Source organism: Hyla sarda, chromosome 4, assembly GCF_029499605.1.
Source record: "Hyla sarda isolate aHylSar1 chromosome 4, aHylSar1.hap1, whole genome shotgun sequence".
NCBI lineage: Eukaryota > Metazoa > Chordata > Amphibia > Anura > Hylidae > Hyla > Hyla sarda.
The window spans coordinates 341181545-341204940 of NC_079192.1; the positions used below are offsets into that span (position 1 = coordinate 341181545).

Consider the following 23396-nt stretch of genomic DNA (forward strand, 5'->3'; position numbering starts at 1 on the left):
GGCTACTGGTGTTCACCAGAGCCCGCCGCAAAGCGGGATGGACTTGCTGCGGCGGTAGCAACCAGGTCGTATCCACTAGCAACGGCTCAACCTCGCTGACTGCTGAGAAGGCATGGGACAGAAGGACTAGGCAGATGCAAGGTCAGACGTAGCAGAAGGTCGGGGCAGGCGGCAAGGTTCGTAGTCAATATGGATAGCATGCGATCTGGTAACACAGGCTTTGGACAACACTAAACGCTTTCACTGGCACAAGGCAACAAGATCCGGCAAGGGAGTGCAGGGGAAGTGAGGTGATATAGCCAGGGAGCAGGTGGAAGCTAATTAAGCTAATTGGGCCAGGCACCAATCATTGGTGCACTGGCCCTTTAAGTCTCAGAGAGCTGGCGCGCGCGCGCCCTAGAGAGCCGAGCCGCGCGCGCCAGCACATGACAGCCGGGGACCGGGACGGGTAAGTGACTTGGGATGCGATTCGCGAGCGGGCGCTTCCCGCTATGCGAATCGCATCCCCGCCGGCAATGTCAGTGCAGCGCTCTCGGTCAGCGGGTCTGACCGGGGCGCTGCAGGGAGAGAGACGCCGTGAGCGCTCCGGGGAGGAGCAGGGACCCGGAGCGCTCGGCGTAACACATACATTAGTCTTCCCGTCACTGATGTGAATTCTCCTGAGGTCCCAATATGCTCAACAGATGCACCCAGAATATGTGCACTGGAACTGACTAAAAGGTGACAACTGATTATAAATGTGCAATAGGTCACTATCATAGGACTATTGAAGTGACAATTTATATGTGCAATCATTTAGGTGGTGGACATTGTATATATATGTTAATTATTCTCTGTGAATATTTCTTCCCCTTTGCAGTCACAGGAGAGTATCTTTGTTTTGTCATAGGGGTTATATGTTGTTTTATTTGAATATAACCAATAAATTGCAGTTTTAACTTGTAAGTCATACCCCAGTTTTTCATAATTTGAGTCTTGTAATTTATGTTGGGGAACCTGCGATAGCCTGTAATAGACTATACTTGGAGCAATCTGAATTTGTTGATTTGAATACATACAGCAATGCATATATGACCTGTGAATTTTGTGTGGATTTATCTCTGCCATAAAATTACAGTACATGTGAATCTACCGTGAGGCTTCTTTAAAAACCTTTAAAAAGGTATTCAAATGTAAACCGCTGCATAGCCATAAGTGATATGGACCAGACATAGTCTGATTGTGACATTTGGTCTGTTTTATGCCAGTATGTATTTTACTAAAAACACAAAAGTGCAGTATAAAACATATACCATATAGCATAAAACAGGGCAAATATAGTCACAAGCAGATTTTATCGGGTCTGTTATCACCTATGGTTACACTGCACAAAAATCGTATTCACACACACCGGATCCACAACTGTTGATTTCACAAGGGAGGATCTGCATGGTCATATCTGCAGCAGATCCGGTGTGTGAATGCGTTCTAAAGGCGTCCAAATGTATTCTAGCTGCAGAGCCCAGGAACCTGATGAATAGGACCTAAGCCATGTGTTTTTAATAATCAATAAACTAACTCCTGCCCATTTACTGATATTTTCATTAACGCTGGGTTCATCCTATATTTACCCAGTGCATTGTAGGTATACATTCGTGTTCTATAAAACAGGTATGCTGACTTATACTATTGGCACTACACTGAAGTATATGTTGTGTCCCGGTACATAATGTGGTTCTGTATAGTTCCTAAAGTCCCTTCAGGTAGAGTCCCTCACTCCACAGGGCTCTCCTGCAGGGTCCCCCTAGATCATTATTATCGTATATTAATTATGTACATTTATTATAAGTATTGCACAGTGAATATAAACTAGGTATAGAGGTTATTAGGATGTTTAAACTGTATAGCACCTTCCTAAGGTCATGTGATATGATCATGTGATATGTGAACCCTTGATACCCAGAGTTCCAGAGGCACAGGTAACCAGAGGCAACCAGCTACCAATGGGCTTTAGTCCAGCCCCTGATATATAAAGGGCTGTAGTCTTCACACTAGCTCTCTTAGTTCCTGTTCTCTTCCTGGACACTAAAGCAAGCACCAGTCCTGTACAAGTTCCGTCCAGTCCAGCTAGGCCAAAGCCTACAAGTCTGCAGCCACATCTAATCTGTAAGTCTCTTCTATGTCTACAAGTCAAGTCTCTACTGTCCCTACCAAAGTCATAACAGTAGTACAGTGGTCTGCATCATCATTATTACCATTACAAGTCCAAGCAAGCCTGAGAGGTTCCTTGTGTCGCCTCTGTGGAAGTTGGCTATCTGTATGAAACATTATACTGCCTTCTTCAGTAAAGTTCCAGTTGTGTCAAAACCTGCTTTGGACTCTCATTTAATATATGCCGCTTCTGGGTTGGTTGTCGGCGGTACCCTACACCATACAACCACATCCTGGCGTCACGAACACTAGGGGTTAACAAAATCTTGCCCCAGGGGTTAATACCATCTGGCCCCACCACCTACACATCTACACCCGTGGTCCCGCCATACACCGTGGGTCACCACATATATGTTGGCATAGCAGGAAAGCAACATATATCTGCAACATATTGGGTATACAGTATGTACATGCACATATAGGGGGAATTCATCAATAACGGTTTTGTATTTCTTTTTACCCCGTTTTTTTCTTGCTTTTGATTTGATTGTCCAGGTTCCAATTCATCAGTTGGCATAGGCCAGTTGATAAATGCGGTGTATTCCTATGCCATGAAACTAATAAATATTTTTTCTTATTTCTCAACCTATGTTTCGTCTATTGAATGGATGTGTGCGACAGTCGCATACGTTTGGCGCATGTGTGTTTGGCGCATTTATAACACCATCGTGCTACAAACGCATCATTTGTCACACATTTTACTTTCTTGTTTACTTTAATGGATTGTTGCACATAATGAAAATAAGGAGTAAATTAACACACTTCACATTGCATATTGGAAAATGGCATATAAGGTTTGGCGCATGCATTTGTCTCACAGGATGACTTGCGACAAATCATTGTGTCAAACATAGACAAAAAAAAGGGGTAAAAACATTGATGAATTCCCCCCATACTGTATAGACACACACTGCGTATACATAGGCACACACCTCATTTACCTACACGCGCACTGTATATACCTACATGTACACTGTATATACCTACACGCAGACTGTATATACATAGACACAGACTGTATATACCTACATACGCACTGTATATATGTACTTATGCACGCTGTATATACATAGACACAGACTGTATAAAGCTACACACTGTATATAACCACGCACAGTATATACCTACATGCACATTGTATATACGTACACGCAGACTGTATATACATAGACACATACTGTATATACCTACACACACTGTATATATGTACTTATGCATGCTGTATATACATAGACAGACTGTATAAAGCTACACACTCTATATAACCACGCACTGTATATACCTACATGCACACTGAATATACCTACACGCAGACTATATACATAGACACATACTGTATATACCTACACACACACACTGTATATATGTACTTATGCACACTGTATATACATAGACACATACTGTATATACCTACACACACTGTATATATGTACTTATGCATGCTGTATATACATAGACACAGACTGTATAAAGCTACACACTGTATTTCTCTACACACACACACTCAATTACATACCTACACAGAATATATATACACAGAGTAACACACACGCTCACAGTGTATATATATATATATATATATATATATATATATATATATATATATATACACACACACATTGGGCACAACTATGTACAGTGGACAAGATACTCAGCCCCCCCCCCCCCTTGCTTATATGTATCTATTCCCTGTCGCTCCTCTGTAGTGCTGGCAGCTTCTCTCTCCTCAGTGCAGATGCGCTGCATTGTGTGTAACTGTCTTCTTGCTCCCAGAAGGCGATTCGGGGCACTGAACACTCTATCCGGGGGCACAGGCTCCCAATGTTTAAGCCTAGTAACACCCCTGCATGCAAAAACATGATTCAAAACCAGACAAGGATTTTCCTTAGATTTTTCAGCTGTTTTTTTTTATAACAGTTTATTTATAAGCATTTTGTCTTTTTTCAAGTTAACAAAAGAAAAAAAACAGACGACATTAAAGAAAAGGTACATTAACATTTCTCTACCAAGTAGAATGTCACACCTATCCAATAATACAGTAAGTCTGGCAGAGTTACTCATATATCCACCTTCCTTTTATGAGCAGAGATGTACTGTGTACAGAACACTAAAGGTCAGTCTACATGGTCTGTGGTTGAAGGTTGACTTACCTGACCTCCAAAATGCAATCCATTTGTATGAGGATTGGGCTGAATTGTAGAATCGAGAATGGCTTTTCCAACATCTAAGAATGTGCACAGTCAGCATTGCATTTCATCTAGCTTTCCCCATTCTTTCCTGATTCCTTAGTATCTTATCTTTGTATCTTTGACCTGCACAGTGTATTCAAATCCCTTGAAAATACACATACAGTACATTCAAAGATGATGTATGACCAACATAGGTCTGTGCTTTCATGTAAAAAAAAAAGTAAATATTTTATGGACATTGATATCTTCATAAAATATAAATCAGTTTAAGGGTACGTTCACACGTACGCAGATTTGATGCGCAGGATTCTATGCACAGGATTTTTTGTTACAGATTTCAATGTAAACTAAATGGCTGAGCACAGCTTCTAATCTGCATCAAATCTGCCCAGGATCCTGTATATGTGAACGTACCCTAATACTGAGCATAATAAACCATTTAATATATATATATATATATATATATATATATATATACACAGTGGTCCCTCAACATACAATGGTAATCCGTTCCAAATGAACCATCGATTTTTTAAACCATCGTATGTTGAAGGATCCGTGCAATGTAAAGTATAGGACAGTAGTCTCCAACCTGCAGACCTCCAGATGTTGCAAAACTACAACTCCCAGCATACTGGGAGTTGTAGTTTTGCAAGATCTGGAGGTCCACAGGTTGAAGACCACTGGTATTGGAGGTTATACTCGCGTGTCCCCGCCACTCCGGACCGTCACCACTGCCCTTGATGTCGCCCTCCATCGCTGTCACCGCGTCCCCGATGCTCCGGGAAGGTCTCTGTTGCCTGGGAACGTCGCTCTCCGTCGCCGCCATCACATCGCTACGCATGCCGCTCCTATTGGATGAGGGGACGGCGTGCGCGGCGAAGTGATGATGACGAAGGAGAGCGCCGGCGATGCAGGGGATCCCGAGGAGTACGCTACCGAGCCCCGATGACAGGTGAGTGATCGTCAGCGGACCACACGGGGCACCGTAAACGGCTATCCGGCCGCAGCTGAAGCAGTCTGCGCTGCCGGATAGCTGTTTAGGCGATGGCCCCGACACAAAAAAGCATAGTTTGTTGATGCTGCCTTCAACATGCGATGGCCTCTGAGAGCTGCTAAGTAGTGAAAGGCCTACATGGCTGCCATAGGATGCCACATTTCTGTTTGGCCTACTAGAGTTGTTTAGTTTTGTTGTGTGCTGTTCATGCCAAGTGGGAAAGTGTTTAAGCAATGCCAGCTCAACTAAGAAGCAATAGGTCACACAAGCTCACATAACGGACTGTCTATTGCTGAAGCATGTAAATACTTACTGCTAGGTGTCAAACTGCTATGTTCAGACCGATAGTCTTAGACTGGGTTTCCAGATCACTAAATTTAATGCAAAATGGCAAATGGTGAAAAGCAAACCCTACTGGGCATTGCTTTCTCCAAAGCCATGAATTATGTTTCACCACTAGTTATATGATGGATGGGTTTGGGGGGGATATAGTCTAGGGGGATGGTAGTAGCTGGACCTTTTCTTTGGATAAATAGGGGCATATCTAGGAGGGGCAGACAGGACATATGCCCTGTTTCAGTATAGACTGAGGGGAGAGGGAGCACCACCCTATTGTTACTCTCTTTCAGTTAACTGTTATGGCACTTACCCAGCTCCCTTGCAAATAATTCATGAGTGTGGTGCCATCACTATTGCCAGGTATGTGTCACTTTCAACTCACGATGTAGATGCAGATAAATACTACAACAAAGCTCCTTGTACTGTCCTTCACTCTTTAGGCTTACAGCCGCTGAGACATCTGGATGAGCCCCTGAGTAAGCAACTGCAGTGACGTCATTGCACCTGCGCCAAGCTAATAATGAAGTAGGCAGACATGATAATGTCATTGCACCTGCCTGCGCCAAGCTAATAATGAAGTAGGCAGACATGATAATGTCATTGCACCTGGCTGCGCCAAGCTAATGATGAAGTAGGCAGACATGATATTGTCATTGCACCTGCCTGCGCCAAGCTAATAATGAAGTAGGCAGACATGATAATGTCATTGCACCTGCCTGCGCCAAGCTCCTTGTACTGTCCTTCACTCTTTAGGCTTACAGCCGCTGAGACATCTGGATGAGCCCCTGAGTAAGCAACTGCAGTGACGTCATTGCACCTGCGCCAAGCTAATAATGAAGTAGGCAGACATGATAATGTAATTGCACCTGCCTGCGCCAAGCTAATAATGAAGTTGGTAGACATGATAATGTCATTGCACCTGCCTGCGCCAAGCTAATAATGAAGTTGGTAGACATGATTATGTCATTGCACCTGCCTGCGCCAAGCTAATAATGAAGTAGGCAGACATGATAATGTCATTGCACCTGCCTGCGCCAAGCTAATAATGAAATAGGCAGACATGATTATGTAATTGCACCTGCCTGCGCCAAGCTAATAATGAAGTAGGCAGACATGATATTGTCATTGCACCTGCCTGCGCCAAGCTAATAATGAAGTAGGCAGACATGATAATGTCATTGCACCTGCCTGCGCCAAGCTAATAATGAAGTTGGTAGACATGATTATGTCATTGCACCTGCCTGCGCCAAGCTAATGATGAAGTAGGCAGACATTATATTGTCATTGCAGCTGCCTGCGCCAAGCTAATAATGAAGTTGGTAGACATGATAATGTCATTGCACCTGCCTGCGCCAAGCTAATAATGAAGTTGGTAGACATGATAATGTCATTGCACCTGCCTGCGCCAAGCTAATAATGAAGTAGGCAGACATGATAATGTCATTGCACCTGCCTGCGCCAAGCTAATAATGAAGTTGGTAGACATGATAATGTCATTGCACCTGCCTGCGCCAAGCTAATAATGAAATAGGCAGACATGATGATGTCATTGCACCTGCCTGCGCCAAGCTAATAATGAAGTAGGCAGACATGATATTGTCATTGCACCTGCCTGCGCCAAGCTAATAATGAAGTAGGCAGACATGATATTGTCATTGCACCTGCCTGCGCCAAGCTAATAATGACGTAGGCAGACATGATAATGTCATTGCACCTGCCTGCGCCAAGCTAATGATGAAGTAGGCAGACATGATATTGTCATTGCACCTGCCTGCGCCAAGCTAATAATGAAGTAGGCAGACATGATATTGTCATTGCACCTGCCTGCGCCAAGCTAATAATGACGTAGGCAGACATGATAATGTCATTGCACCTGCCTGCGCCAAGCTAATGATGAAGTAGGCAGACATTATATTGTCATTGCAGCTGCCTGCGCCAAGCTAATAATGAAGTAGGCAGACATGATAATGTCATTGCACCTGCCTGCGCCAAGCTAATAATGAAGTTGGTAGACATGATAATGTCATTGCACCTGCCTGCGCCAAGCTAATAATGAAGTAGGCAGACATGATGATGTCATTGCACCTGCCTGCGCCAAGCTAATAGTGAAGTTGGTAGACATGATAATGTCATTGCACCTGCCTGCGCCAAGCTAATAATGAAGTTGGTAGACATGATAATGTCATTGCACCTGCCTGCGCCAAGCTAATAATGAAGTTGGTAGACATGATAATGTCATTGCACCTGCCTGTGCCAAGCTAATAATGAAGTTGGTAGACATGATTATGTAATTGCACCTGCCTGCGCCAAGCTAATAATGAAGTTGGTAGACATGATTATGTCATTGCACCTGCCTGCGCCAAGCTAATAATGAAGTTGGTAGACATGATTATGTCATTGCACCTGCCTGCGCCAAGCTAATAATGAAGTTGGTAGACATGATAATGTCATTGCACCTGCCTGCGCCAAGCTAATAATGAAGTTGGTAGACATGATAATGTCATTGCACCTGCCTGCGCCAAGCTAATAATGAAGTTGGTAGACATGATAATGTCATTGCACCTGCCTGCGCCAAGCTAATAATGAAGTTGGTAGACATGGTTATGTCATTGCACCTGCCTGCGCCAAGCTAATAATGAAGTTGGTAGACATGATAATGTCATTGCACCTGCCTGCGCCAAGCTAATAATGAAGTTGGTAGACATGATTATGTCATTGAACCTGCCTGCGCCAAGCTAATAATGAAGTTGGTAGACATGATTATGTCATTGCACCTGCCTGCGCCAAGCTAATAATGAAGTTGGTAGACATGATTATGTCATTGCACCTGCCTGTGCCAAGCTAATAATGAAGTTGGTAGACATGATTATGTAATTGCACCTGCCTGCGCCAAGCTAATAATGAAGTAGGCAGACATGATAATGTCATTGCACCTGCCTGCGCCAAGCTAATAATGAAGTTGGTAGACATGATAATGTAATTGCACCTGCCTGCGCCAAGCTAATAATGAAGTTGGTAGACATGATAATGTAATTGCACCTGCCTGCGCCAAGCTAATAATGAAGTTGGTAGACATGATTATGTCATTGCACCTGCCTGCGCCAAGCTAATAATGAAGTAGGCAGACATGATAATGTCATTGCACCTGCCTGCGCCAAGCTAATAATGAAATAGGCAGACATGATTATGTAATTGCACCTGCCTGCGCCAAGCTAATAATGAAGTAGGCAGACATGATATTGTCATTGCACCTGCCTGCGCCAAGCTAATAATGAAGTAGGCAGACATGATAATGTCATTGCACCTGCATGCGCCAAGCTAATGATGAAGTAGGCAGACATTATATTGTCATTGCAGCTGCCTGCGCCAAGCTAATAGTGAAGTAGGCAGACATGATAATGTCATTGCACCTGCCTGCGCCAAGCTAATAATGAAGTTGGTAGACATGATAATGTCATTGCACCTGCCTGCGCCAAGCTAATAATGAAGTAGGCAGACATGATGATGTCATTGCACCTGCCTGCGCCAAGCTAATAATGAAGTTGGTAGACATGATAATGTCATTGCACCTGCCTGCGCCAAGCAAATAATGAAGTTGGTAGACATGATTATGTCATTGCACCTGCCTGCGCCAAGCTAATAATGAAGTTGGTAGACATGATAATGTCATTGCACCTGCCTGTGCCAAGCTAATAATGAAGTTGGTAGACATGATTATGTAATTGCACCTGCCTGCGCCAAGCTAATAATGAAGTTGGTAGACATGATTATGTAATTGCACCTGCCTGCGCCAAGCTAATAATGAAGTTGGTAGACATGATTATGTCATTGCACCTGCCTGCGCCAAGCTAATAATGAAGTTGGTAGACATGATTATGTCATTGCACCTGCCTGCGCCAAGCTAATAATGAAGTTGGTAGACATGATTATGTCATTGCACCTGCCTGCGCCAAGCTAATAATGAAGTTGGTAGACATGATAATGTCATTGCACCTGCCTGCGCCAAGCTAATAATGAAGTTGGTAGACATGATAATGTCATTGCACCTGCCTGCGCCAAGCTAATAATGAAGTTGGTAGACATGATTATGTCATTGCACCTGCCTGCGCCAAGCTAATAATGAAGTTGGTAGACATGATTATGTCATTGCACCTGCCTGCGCCAAGCTAATAATGAAGTTGGTAGACATGATTATGTCATTGCACCTTCCTGTGCCAAGCTAATAATGAAGTTGGTAGACATGATTATGTCATTGCACCTGCCTGCGCCAAGCTAATAATGAAGTAGGCAGACATGATAATGTCATTGCACCTGCCTGCGCCAAGCTAATAATGAAGTTGGTAGACATGATTATGTCATTGCACCTGCCTGCGCCAAGCTAATAATGAAGTTGGTAGACATGATAATGTCATTGCACCTGCCTGCGCCAAGCTAATAATGAAATAGGCAGACATGATTATGTAATTGCACCTGCCTGCGCCAAGCTAATAATGAAGTAGGCAGACATGATATTGTCATTGCACCTGCCTGCGCCAAGCTAATAATGAAGTAGGCAGACATGATAATGTCATTGCACCTGCCTGCGCCAAGCTAATAATGAAGTTGGTAGACATGATTATGTCATTGCACCTGCCTGCGCCAAGCTAATGATGAAGTAGGCAGACATTATATTGTCATTGCAGCTGCCTGCGCCAAGCTAATAATGAAGTTGGTAGACATGATAATGTCATTGCACCTGCCTGCGCCAAGCTAATAATGAAGTTGGTAGACATGATAATGTCATTGCACCTGCCTGCGCCAAGCTAATAATGAAGTTGGTAGACATGATAATGTCATTGCACCTGCCTGCGCCAAGCTAATAATGAAGTTGGTAGACATGATTATGTCATTGCACCTGCCTGCGCCAAGCTAATAATGAAGTAGGCAGACATGATAATGTCATTGCACCTGCCTGCGCCAAGCTAATAATGAAGTAGGCAGACATGATATTGTCATTGCACCTGCCTGCGCCAAGCTAATAATGAAGTAGGCAGACATGATAATGTCATTGCACCTGCCTGCGCCAAGCTAATAATGAAGTTGGTAGACATGATTATGTCATTGCACCTGCCTGCGCCAAGCTAATAATGAAGTAGGCAGACATGATGATGTCATTGCACCTGCCTGCGCCAAGCTAATAATGAAGTTGGTAGACATGATAATGTCATTGCACCTGCCTGCGCCAAGCTAATAATAAAGTTGGTAGACATGATAATGTCATTGCACCTGCCTGCGCCAAGCTAATAATGAAGTTGGTAGACATGATAATGTCATTGCACCTGCCTGCCCCAAGCTAATAATGAAGTTGGTAGACATGATTATGTCATTGCACCTGCCTGCGCCAAGCTAATAATGAAGTTGGTAGACATGATTATGTCATTGCACCTGCCTGCGTCAAGCTAATAATGAAGTTGGTAGACATGATAATGTCATTGCACCTGCCTGTGCCAAGCTAATAATGAAGTTGGTAGACATGATGATGTCATTGCACCTGCCTGCGCCAAGCTAATAATGAAGTAGGCAGACATGATGATGTCATTGCACCTGCCTGCGCCAAGCTAATAATGAAGTTGGTAGACATGATAATGTCATTGCACCTGCCTGCGCCAAGCTAATAATGAAGTTGGTAGACATGATAATGTCATTGCACCTGCCTGCGCCAAGCCAATAATGAAGTTGGTAGACATGATAATGTCATTTCACCTGCCTGCGCCAAGCTAATAATGAAGTTGGTAGACATGATAATGTCATTGCACCTGCCTGCGCCAAGCTAATAATGAAGGTGGTAGACATGGTTATGTCATTGCACCTGCCTGCGCCAAGCTAATAATGAAGTTGGTAGACATGATAATGTCATTGCACCTGCCTGCGCCAAGCTAATAATGAAGTAGGCAGACATGATAATGTCATTGCACCTGCCTGCGCCAAGCTAATGATGAAGTAGGCAGACATTATATTGTCATTGCACCTGCCTGCGCCAAGCTAATAATGAAGTAGGCAGACATGATAATGTCATTGCACCTGCCTGCGCCAAGCTAATAATGAAGTTGGTAGACATGATAATGTCATTGCACCTGCCTGCGCCAAGCTAATAATGAAGTTGGTAGACATGATTATGTAATTGCACCTGCCTGCGCCAAGCTAATAATGAAGTTGGTAGACATGATTATGTCATTGCACCTGCCTGCGCCAAGCTAATAATGAAGTAGGCAGACATGATATTGTCATTGCACCTGCCTGTGCCAAGCTAATAATGAAGTTGGTAGACATGATTATATATTTGCACCTGCCTGCGCCAAGCTAATAATGAAGTTGGTAGACATGGTTATTTTTACTAAGTGAAGGTAAAGTTAAGTAAAGTTATTCAGGAACAGTACAGGGGTATTTGATAAATATGGTAATATATGGTCATGATCTGGAGTTATCTGTAATTTTTGGATACTGAGAATGAAGAGCTGGCACTGTGGACCCTTCACAAACCTGAATCTTTTCCCCAGGTGAAGGAAAAGCTAGCTACATCCGTAAAGCCAAATATTGTATCTTCATGTTACTAAATCCTGCTATGGTAGATGGTATTCCATTCCTGCTATGTATACCCAGATCACTGAATCCCCAGCGCTGTTTCTGCATGTTTCACTTCTACAAGTTCACAAGGAATTTTACTATGTGACTTTTTACCCACAAAAAAAGAAGGAATTAAAGCTGAGAATTTTCCTTTAATCCAGTTAAACTGCCTGGTCACTATTACTTGTCTGAGCTATACATATTTTTAGCATTTAGTGATGAAATGCCATGCTATGTAACCTCACAATTACCGTATTTATCGGCGTATAACACGCACTTTTTAGGCTAAAATTTTTAGCCTAAAGTCTATGTGCGTGTTATACGCCGATACACCCCCAGGAAAGGCAGGGGGAGAGAGGCCGTCGCTGCCCGCTTCTCTCCCCCTGCCTTTCCTGGGGTCTAGAGCCCTGCTGCCGGCCCTTCTCTCCCCCTGGCTATCGGTGCCGCTGCCCGTTCTGTCCCCCTGACTATCGGTGCCGGCGCCCCACTGCCGGCGCCGATAGCCAGGGGGAGAGAAGCGGCGCCGACAGCCAGGGGGAGAGAAGGGGCAGCGGCACCCATTGCCGGCGTCGCTGCCCCGTTGCCTCCCCCCATCCCTGGTGGCATAATTACCTGGGTCGGGTCCGCGCTGCTGCAGGCCTCCGGCGTGCGTCCCCTGCGTCATTGCTATGCACGGCGCGGCGCACTGACGTCATGCGCCACGCCGTGCAGCGCTTGGCAACGACGCAGGGGACACACGCCGGAGGCAATGGGTGCCGCAGCCCCTTCTCTCCCCCTGGCTGTTGGCGCCGCTTCTCTCCCCCTGGCTATCGGCGCCGGCAATGGGGCGCCGGCACCGATAGTCAGGGGGACAGAATGGGCAGCGGCGCCGATAGCCAGCGGGAGAGAAGGGCCGGCAGCAGGGAAAAGGAAAGGCAGGGGGAGAGAAGCGGGCAGCAACGGCCTCTCTCCCCCTGCCTTTCCTGGGGGTATATCGGGGTATACACGCGCACACACGCACCCTCATTTCACCATGGATATTTGGGTAAAAAACTTTTTTTACCCAAATATCCTTGGTAAAATGAGGGTGCGTGTTATAGGCCGGTGCGTGGTATACCCCGATAAATACGGTATATCTATCTACTAGCAGCATATTCACAGGTTTAAACTCTGAGAACTTTTTGTGACTTTTTTCTAGCTGGTTTTGCAGTTTTCTTTGTGTTTCTCAGTGAGTTAAATTTCTGATCTTCAGAACATTAAATGCTGCCCCCGTCTTCATTACTGGTCACAAGCAATCATTGCGTGTGTGGTCCTCTGTGTTAACCTCAGCCTGCCTCCATCTACCCATCTGAAATGTCATATTAACTGTACAATTGGCCTTTGTATTACTTTATCATTTGGGCACAGAAAGAGATATGAAATTGAACTGTTGGTGTTATTGCTGTGATTTCTGCTGATGGAAAATATTTTTTCTTCAATTTTAGGCTTTCTTTACTGAAGAATACACACGGGAGCATCCTGAAGATTGTGAGAAGCTGCACAAACTGAAGGATCTTATCGCTTGGCAGGTACATCTTAACAGTCACCTATACTCTATCACCCAATAAATGTATTTCTGTAAGGCATTTCTAATCATATGACAGGGTGTACTGATATAATGGTGTGTTAGGGGGCACTGCAGGTTTCATTATATGTGGAGGTGTAGCCAGTCTAACCATATACATTCAGAAACATTGTAGTTTGGATTTTGTGGTTCTCATCTTACAATCCTTAAAAGTGTTTTGCATATGAAAAGGGTTATATGTAGAAATATAAAATTTGTCTTTGCATTTTGGCAAGTGCATGTGCTTCACGGGAGAAATAATGCCCCAATCTCTAGTGGCCACAAGTATGAGGCTCTTTCTCCCTCTCAATGTCTCGCTCTCTCTCCTACATCCTACAACTAGAATTAGGGAAGATGCATGCACACTCTCACACACCATAAGGGAGTGAGTAACTCGAGATAGGCAGTCTTGATGGGCCAAATGGTTCTTATCTTCCGACAAATTCTATGTTTTGTTTGTATGCCCCTCATATACTGATGTGCCTGTACTAAGCTTATCTCTCATTTGGGTAAGAACTGCATTTTTTCATTCAACATAATATCGGGACCGGATATCAGAAGCCTGAAAGGTCTTCATTTACATGACAAACATTGAGTATCCACACATAGATAAAGTGTATACATCTCATGACAGAGTCACCAAATCATGTAGTTGTGAAAAGCTGGTAAGCTCACACCAGACATCTCAGGGTAACTTGAGTTTAGAGATAAAAATAGACAAACGTGAACATCAGAATATCATCTAAAAGCCACAATGTTGCTGTGGCATGGCCATAGGCTTTAATAGAACAAAGTACGGCAGTTTACTTATGACTGTGATTAAACTCTTTCAAGCCAGTATATGTTTTATTTGAGGGACGCAAATGTGTGGTTAGACTACCCTTTTGTATTCTGAAAATTAGATACATACCAATGTACGGTTTTGTGCGTAATTGTTGGTGCTATTATATCTGTAGGACACTTGATTATTAAAAATTAAAATAATTGAGAAACTGTAATGTTTTGGTGCATGCTGGATGGTCATGGGATATGTTTCAGTTTGTTCATTTATTTTAATATAATAAAGTTTGGTGAAACATCTGATGTCATGGGATAAACGTTGTCTACCCCTGGACTTGTAAGTAAAGTAGGGCCCGGGCTCTACTTTACTTATATTCTGGACTTATTTGCCACATGCACCACCAGCATCTACAGAAGTGCTGACCCATAAATTACTTTTACCCCTGGAGATGGTGATACCTCTATAGGGCACTCATATGACATTTTCTCTGTACACGCAGATCAACTTTACAGTTTGGCTCTACTCACAAATGCAAGATCCATGGGCCTGTTACTTCCCAGTATTTGCAAAACCTTCTACCCCATATCAGACACAACTGTTTCTAATGCCAGGAGTAGCCATATAGAGTGGGGACCTACTATACACTCTCTTTTCAAAACATAAAATCACAGCTTTTTAGAAACCTTGTTTTCATCATTCTATTAGAAATATATAGCATTTCTGTACATTGATTTAATGCTTCCTTCACAAGCTTCTTTGGCATAGCTCAAGGACATTTGATGGAATGCCACACTGAGCACAATACAAAGATATATTCCCTAACTAAGATATTCACATGCCTCGGGGAAAAGATGTATTGAGGATCCATTTGGCTAAAGAGATTAGCCTATGCTCAGATTAATAGTACCTTGGAAAAGTACACTAGGAAATATGCAAATGGTGCATCTACATCCTATGCATTCTTGAATATCAGTTATCTAATACTATTAATCATTCTGTCACTGTGATAGTGTAAGTGCTGAAGTATAACTGCAGAGGGGTGTACATGTCAAGTGCTTTCAATATGTCTAATATGAAGGGTTATTTTACACAAACCCAGTATAATCCTAGTTTAATGATATGTACAAGAATGCACCACACAAAACTACATACAGTTTCAAGAAAAAGTATGTGAACCCTTTGGAATTATATGGATTTCTGCACAAATTGGTCAGTCACAACAATAGACAATCACAGTCTGCTTAACCTAATAACACGCAAAGAATTAAATCTTAGCATGTTTTTATTGAACACACCATGTAAACATTCACAGTGCAGGTGGAAAAAGTATGTGAACCCCTAGACTAATGACATCTCCAAGAGCTAATTGGAGTGAGGTGCCATCCAACTGGAGTCCAATCAATAGATGAGATTGGAGGTGTTGGTTACAGCTGCCCTATAAAAAAAAACACACACCAGTTCTGGGTTTGCATTTCACAAGAAGCATTGCCTGATGTGAATGATGCCTTGCACAAAAGAGCTCTCAGAAGACTTACGATTAAGAAATGTTGACTTGCATAAAGCTGGAAAGGGTTATAAAAGTATCTTCAAAAGCCTTGCTGTTCATCAGTCCACGGTAAGAAAAATTGTCTATAAATGGAGAAGCAGACTGCTCAGTGAGGTGAAGAAGAATCCTAGAGTGTCTGCTAAAGACTTACAAAAGTCTCTGGCATATGCTAACACCCCTGTTAGCGAATCTACGATACGTAAAACACTAAACAAGAATGGTTTTCATGGGAGGATACCACAGATGAAGATGCTGTCCAAAAAAAACATTGCTGCATGTTTAAAGTTTGCACAAGAGCACCGGGATGTTCCACAACTGTACTGGCAAAATATTCAGCAGAGAGATTAAACCAAAGTTGAGTTGTTTGGAAGAAACACACAACACTATGTGTGGAGAAAAATAGGCACAGCACACCAACATCAAAACCTCATCCCAGCTGTGAAGTGTGGTGGGGGCATCATGGTTTGGGGCTGCTTTACTGCGTCAGGGCCTGGACAGATTGCTATCATTGAAGGAAAAATTAATTCCGAAGTTTATCAAGACATTTTGCAGGAGAACTTAAGGCCATCTGTCCACCAGCTGAAGCTCAACAAAAGATGGGTGCTGCAACAGGAAAACGACCCAAAGCAGAGAAGTAAATCAACAACAGAATGGCTTAAACAGAAGAAAATAAGCCTTCTGGATTGGCCCAGTCAGAGTCTTGACCTCAACCAGATTGAGATGCTGTGGCATGACCTCAAGAAAGCGATTCACACCAGACATCCCAAGAATAGTGCTGAACTGAAACTGTTCTATAAAGAGGAATGGTCAAAAATTACTCCTGACTATTGTGCACGTATGATCTGCAACTACAGGAAATGTTCGGTTGAAGTTATTGCTGCCAAAGGAGGTTCAACCAGTTATTAAAATCCAAGGGTTCACATACTTTTCCCACCTGCACTGTGAATGTTTATATGGTGTGTTCAATAAAAACATGGTAAGATTTAATTCTTTGTGTGTTATCAGTTTAAGCAGACTGTGATTGTCTATTGTTGTGACTTAGATGAAGATCAGATCTAATTTTATGACCAATTTGTGCAGAAATCCATGTAATTCCAAAGGGTTCAAATAATTTTTCTTGCAACTGTAGATATCAATGCACTTTCTGCCCAAAACACAGAGATATCAATGCACTTATTTTCTAAAACAGAGCTATCAAATGCAGGCAGGCTCATGGATAGTACCCCAACCACATATGTGGACTATGCCTGCCCATTTTTCCTTTACAGTCAGAGTGTACATAATGAATTGTAAACCCTAAGTGTACCCACATTATGTGGCCATGTTTCACATTAGTGTAGTATTCATTTATGTATAAGGGTCAACATGCAGCTAGTTTCTATCTCCAATAATATAATAAAGCAAGCCATTTTTCCCATGGGCGAACAGCACTATGTATTTTTTTTTTTTATGGGAACACATACTGTTTATCAGTGGCCTTCAATTTGTGGACCTCCATATGTTGAATTGACCCACAATTTGAAGACCACTTCTGTATATGAACCATTTCTTAGTTATAGTGCAGAAAAGTTAAGTGCACAAAAATTAACATATCCGTATATTTTTGCAAGCACAGGGAGAACAGACAAACTCAGATGTTGTTCTCCATGTGATTTAAACCTAGAACCCCAGTGTTGCACGGCAACTTAACAAATGGACAAGGATGGCTTTCAACTTTAAAGTAAAACTGACACCTTGTTCACCCCCACTAAATCAATAAACAGAGTTTAAGTATGTGTCAACCTCATTAGAAAAATGTATAACTCACCCTGATAAGTGGTCCGGTTCTGGAGATCCAGGCTGTGTACAGTCATCATTGCTAATCCCCTTCCAGGGCAATGGTGGTAGGAGCCGACATACAGAGCTTCCCTCCCTCCGTCTTCTCTGCTTCCATATGCCCGCCCACCTTGTGATCACATGATCAGAGTTTATAAATATTTAAGAGGTGAGTGATCATATCAGAGCAGAAGGGGACAAGGGCAGGGAAGCTCTGCATACCGGCTCCTGTCCCTAGTGCACAGGGGGTGGTGGTGGTGGGGATAAGTAATGGTGCCTGTATACAGCCTTGATCTCCAGACAAAGGATCCAGGTGAGTTATAACTCTTTTTAATCAAGCTTACCCAGACTATATCCCTGTTTTTGGGGTTTAATGTGGTGAACAAGGTTTCCCTTTAAAATCTTAATAAGCGAAATAACAAAATAATGTCTAAAAAAAATTGTTTTACATATAGTTTTCATGTTTTGTAAAATTGATGTCTTAGTAGAGACCTCAATCCAAGCAATGGTCTAAATGGGAAGTATATACAAGCAAATACAGATGGGATCCCCTAGTGAAGGAATTGACAGAAGGATGATTTATTATACGGAAACACTTTGGATGTACAGTATTCACATTTTCCAATCTCTTTGGCATTTATTGTGATGCTAAAGTGAATCAGTCATTAGCTCAATTCTGATCAGAAACTGGGATCCAGGTTCAGCTAAAAGTAAAATATACCAGCCTTTAAAGGAGTTATCCACCATAAGGGGATTTTAGACAGTAATGGGCATGCTTAGGAAGGATCTGCGATTGTCTTGGGGCTAAATGGCTATGTTGTGAGATTACTATAATACTGTGGCTAGCTTTTTGTGAACTGGTATTTCCTGTTTGAGTTTCCTTCTTTGCCTACAAATCCCATAATTCTATTTTCCTCCCGCCACACATCAGCCATCCCACCCATTGGAACATAAATGAGCTGCATCCATTCAAAAGACATGTGTTTTTCAATCAGGGTGCCTTAAGCTGTTGCAAAAATACAATTAGTTGCAGATTGATCTCTCTCCACTAAGTGATCGCTCCACCCATTGAAGCAGGCAGGCTCCCTGTCATCAGCTGAGTAGTGAGTCAGGTCCCGGCCGCATTGCAATCGGGGAAAAATCTGAGACAACAGTCTACAGTTGTATGCTGTTAAAAATATATATTGGGGTGAAAATCACATAAGAATTGTGAGAAAACCGTCACACACAGGTACATACATTATATTATGAACTACACTAACTTTACAGCCCTGTAGCATAGTCAAATAGAAAAAAAAATCCTGGAATACCCCTTTAAGGAAATGTTTTTGCTGAATCCAATTGTCTGTTTGTTTAAGCTGTCAGGCATATAAGGACATTAGTAGTGGCTTTAATCTGTTATGTTTCTCCTTTGCTAAAAGTGGCCTACAGTAAATGGTATCATTTGAGAAATGTTATATAAATATGTGTAGAATTAATTGGCAGGAAAGTGACTTTTGTTAGATCAGAAAATGTGACCACCTCACGCTCAATTTACTTAGCAAATGTCACTGTGGGCCACATCTGTTGAATAGATTCTGTACAAACGCCTTATGTCACACCACATTCCTGAGCATTAAATCACTGAAATCTTAAGATGTATTTTGTTTTGGTGTGCTGATGCATTGAGAACATAGTTATAAGTAGTAGTAAAATAAATATTATAAGGAGTAGTAGAGTAGTTATATAACTTGTCCACTGTTGTTCATGAGGTGCCTGACCCCCACTGATCTCTAGATATACATTAGTTTAGTGAGTTGGCGTGAATGCTAAGCCAGGGAGTGAAGTGTGCTGCCACATGCTTTACCCACCTATAGTTGGAGATTGGTCGGGGGTTTAAGCACTGAAACCCCTCCAGTGAAAACTTTTGACCTGTCTACATAATATTTAAAGAGTTTTTCTAACTAGCAGTAATGCTTTAAGGTAAAATTACAACTTTTTATAAAACAACAACATTTCCAGATCCTGATTTTTTTTTTTTAGTTGTTACCAGGTAAAGTGGTCGGAACCCCCACCACCATGATCACACACTTATCTCCTATCAATAAGTAAAAGTAATCGGAATAGCCCTTGAAACCTACCTAGAGTAGTAGCCATTATAGTAATGAATGGCTTCAACAATGGAATTAGTCTACATGGGTTGTCTTCAGTGTGGACATTTTGGATACTGCTGCATGTAACAAATGTGTTAATATTATAGACACCTCTCCTTGGGGCTGGAATACGAATTCATGAAAAAAGAGTCACTGAAGACCTTCGTCCTTTCCATGACCGAATGGAGGAATGTTTTAGGAGTTTAAAAATGAAGGTTGAAAAGCAATATGGCATGAGAGAATTGGTAAGATATTATTTTAAATTTTGTTGCAGTCTGTTTTGGTTTAGATGTTTGCCCCAAGAGAATCCCCGCTTCTTATATATCAGTTTTGTTTTTTATCTTTCTTGGAGCTCACATGTTTTCTTCTTTATGACAGCATCAATCCAAGTAAACAAACTATATATTTCTATATTCCCATGTGATGGTTGTCATGGGAAATACTGATTGATAACTGGAATCTGCTGTTTATACAATTAAAGCCATGTCATGAATGCATTGTAGTGCGGTCATAGCTTCTTATTGCTGATCAGACTGTTAGTATACTTGGACTATTAGGTTGCCAACTTAGTAGTAGGCAACAGAAGTGTTTGCATCTGCCAAACATTGCTCAGCTCAGCCATTTTCAAAGCATCACGCAGCATATTTTAGTCATTACAATTGCTGTAATTTTTGGATGAGGAGTCGGAGTAATCACAATGATATGCCATCTGTATCTTACACCCACACCTCAGTAGCTTGTAAAGATTTGTGTACGTGGGAAGTACAGTTGCTTAGTCATCCCCTAGGAAATAAGTAAATAGGTTTTAAAACTAATTTCACTTCTGCAACCTCTTTAAAGCCACAGCTTCTATGTTTTGTATATACTGGGTTCTGTTCACTTGGATGGTTTTTGGCTTTATGTGACCAATAAAAAAAAAAAAAAAAATATATATATATATATATATATATATATATATATATATAAATGTGTCATACATATATTCTAAGACACACCTGAAAGACGGATATAGAATTGGCAGGCCTTTTATGGACCCTAGTGTTTCCCTGCTAGTCAGACCATATGAAGCAGCTGTCAAGTAGCATCTTTTCCTTCTGATCATAGGGGGAAATTTATCAAAACCTGTCCAGAGGAAAAGTTGCTGAGTTGCCCATAGCAACCAATCAGATCACTTCTTTCATTTTTCAGAGGTCCTTTTTTAAAAATGAAATAAGCAATCTGATTGGTTGCTATGGGCAACTTAGCAACTTTTCCTCTGGACAGGTTTTGATAAATCTCCCCCATAGTGTACAGAGCCACTGTTATAGCCACTCCAGTCTCTCCCTCAGACCCTCATTTATGTAGAAATAAATTAGTATTTAACCCCATAAAGGGGTATTCCCATCTCTCAACTAAACTAAGATAGTTGTAGGGTACATCAAGGTAAATATTTTTTCAAATACTTTCATTAAGCAAATTTGGCTCCTTCTGAAACTTCTTTCCTCCCTTTGTTGACACCTGGTTGCCTAGGTTACAAACCACCACTTCACTCTAGAATTGATGGTCAGGCTGGTGGGTATACTGTTATATATGGTATAATTGGTATGGTATGTTATCTGATATGGTAGCAATGGAGGCCTTTAGAAGACCTTGGGCTGCCATGACAACGAACTGGTTGTGTCACGGGGAGTGATCAGACCCCGATAGGTACTCTGGCATGGCTTCTAACTTTCTAGATCAGGCATAGGCAACCTTCAGCACTGCAGATGTTTTGGACTCTCCCCTGATGCTTTGGCTGCAGAATTTTGGCTTTATGAGCATCATGGGAGATGTAGTCTACAACATCTACAGTGCCGAAAGTTGCCTACCCCTGGTCTAGATCCTGCTGTCACCATTGATAGTGACATCTAGGACTTATTAAAATGTGTGCACTGCCCTAAATGCTCAATTGATTGCTGTACGTTCATAGACATTCTCTTCTAGAAGCTGACTTCTACAAGGAATACTTCCTCATGTAAGACTAATGGAATATGCAACATTTTGTTTGTTGTATTATTATGGAATCTATAAGAAAGAAACTCTGTATGTCTAACTATGAAGTTGGACATACTGGATTACAGTCCAGGCCCATGCACCTCTGTTGCAGCCCATTGGCAGATAAAGAGAAAGCAGAGTCATAGTTCAGACATGCGCATGAGCCCTAGGGCAACAGGAATTCACATTTACACTGCCTTTTGTTAGCTTGCAGTAAACACATGTTGTTTGACGCTGCCAATGTCTACTGTGCCATAAGCAGTGTGCGAATCCTTATAAGTTATAGCCGACATACTACAGGGCAATGACAAGTGAAATTTTATATCCAAACCATTATCCTATAAAGACATTGCTCACAAGGGAGCAATGTCTGTAATTCTAGTTGTATATTAGGGCATATGCAAAATTTTGCTTTTATATTAGACCTTCGTGGCGTACTCGGTAGGCAGACTTACAGCAGTAGTTAGTGTGACTCATTCTTAGATCTGATTCTTAACCGTGAGTAAAATAGTTGCTTTTCAAACTTTTTTTTTTTGTGCTGTCAGTGTGTACATTGAAGGTTAATAACTTGTAATAGGAAAATATTCAGCTGAAATATTACAAATCCCCTAGAATAAGGAGAGCGATTTAGTGATCTCTGACTGCAGTCAGTGCATGTTAGGAGACAGATGGAAGAGAGGTAATTGGTTTTGGAGATAAAACAAATCTGCAGATAAAAAAATGCCAGCCTCAAACTGGGACAGTTTGGATTAGTGGAAACCTCATTCAAATTGTATGAGCCAGAACTGCAGGAAAAAAAGGTACGTTCACCACATTCCCATTACGGTTAAAAAGAGATGTGTAGAAAAGGTTTTGTTCAGCATAAAAACAGATGTTCATGTGGGGAGGAGACTAAAGAAAGATAACAGAGGAGAAAAAGGGCAAAGGAAGGAAAGAGAATAAAAAGCAGCAAAAACATCAGACTTAAATAGCTCAGTTCTAACAATGACGTCCTTTAGCCTCTTTTATGTCTATATTCTACTTTCGTCTGCTTTTAAGGACACTTTTAGTGCTGTTATCCCTTGTATGGTGGCAGATCTCTCCTGCAATGCTTTGTAGAATTCACTGTATTTTTCATATATCCAGGCACTATGATCTTATGGCATTCTGCTTAATGAAAAGTGGCTTTAATCATCCAGTTTTCCTACAGGGTTTCTGTATAAGATGCCA

The 23396-nt window shown here is 42.0% G+C and overlaps 1 protein-coding gene across 5 annotated transcripts in view; it reads left to right on the forward strand.

Moving 5' to 3' along the window:
* The window catches only part of DOCK2 (dedicator of cytokinesis 2), an 850676-nt gene that overhangs the window by 786605 nt on the left and 40675 nt on the right, over window positions 1-23396 (forward strand). For all 5 annotated transcript variants that reach the window (XM_056516504.1, XM_056516506.1, XM_056516505.1 and 2 more), the window contains 2 exons: window positions 13782-13865; window positions 20282-20419. In XM_056516504.1, the coding sequence (XP_056372479.1) occupies window positions 13782-13865; window positions 20282-20419 (222 nt within the window). The remainder of the gene's footprint in view (window positions 1-13781; window positions 13866-20281; window positions 20420-23396) is intronic.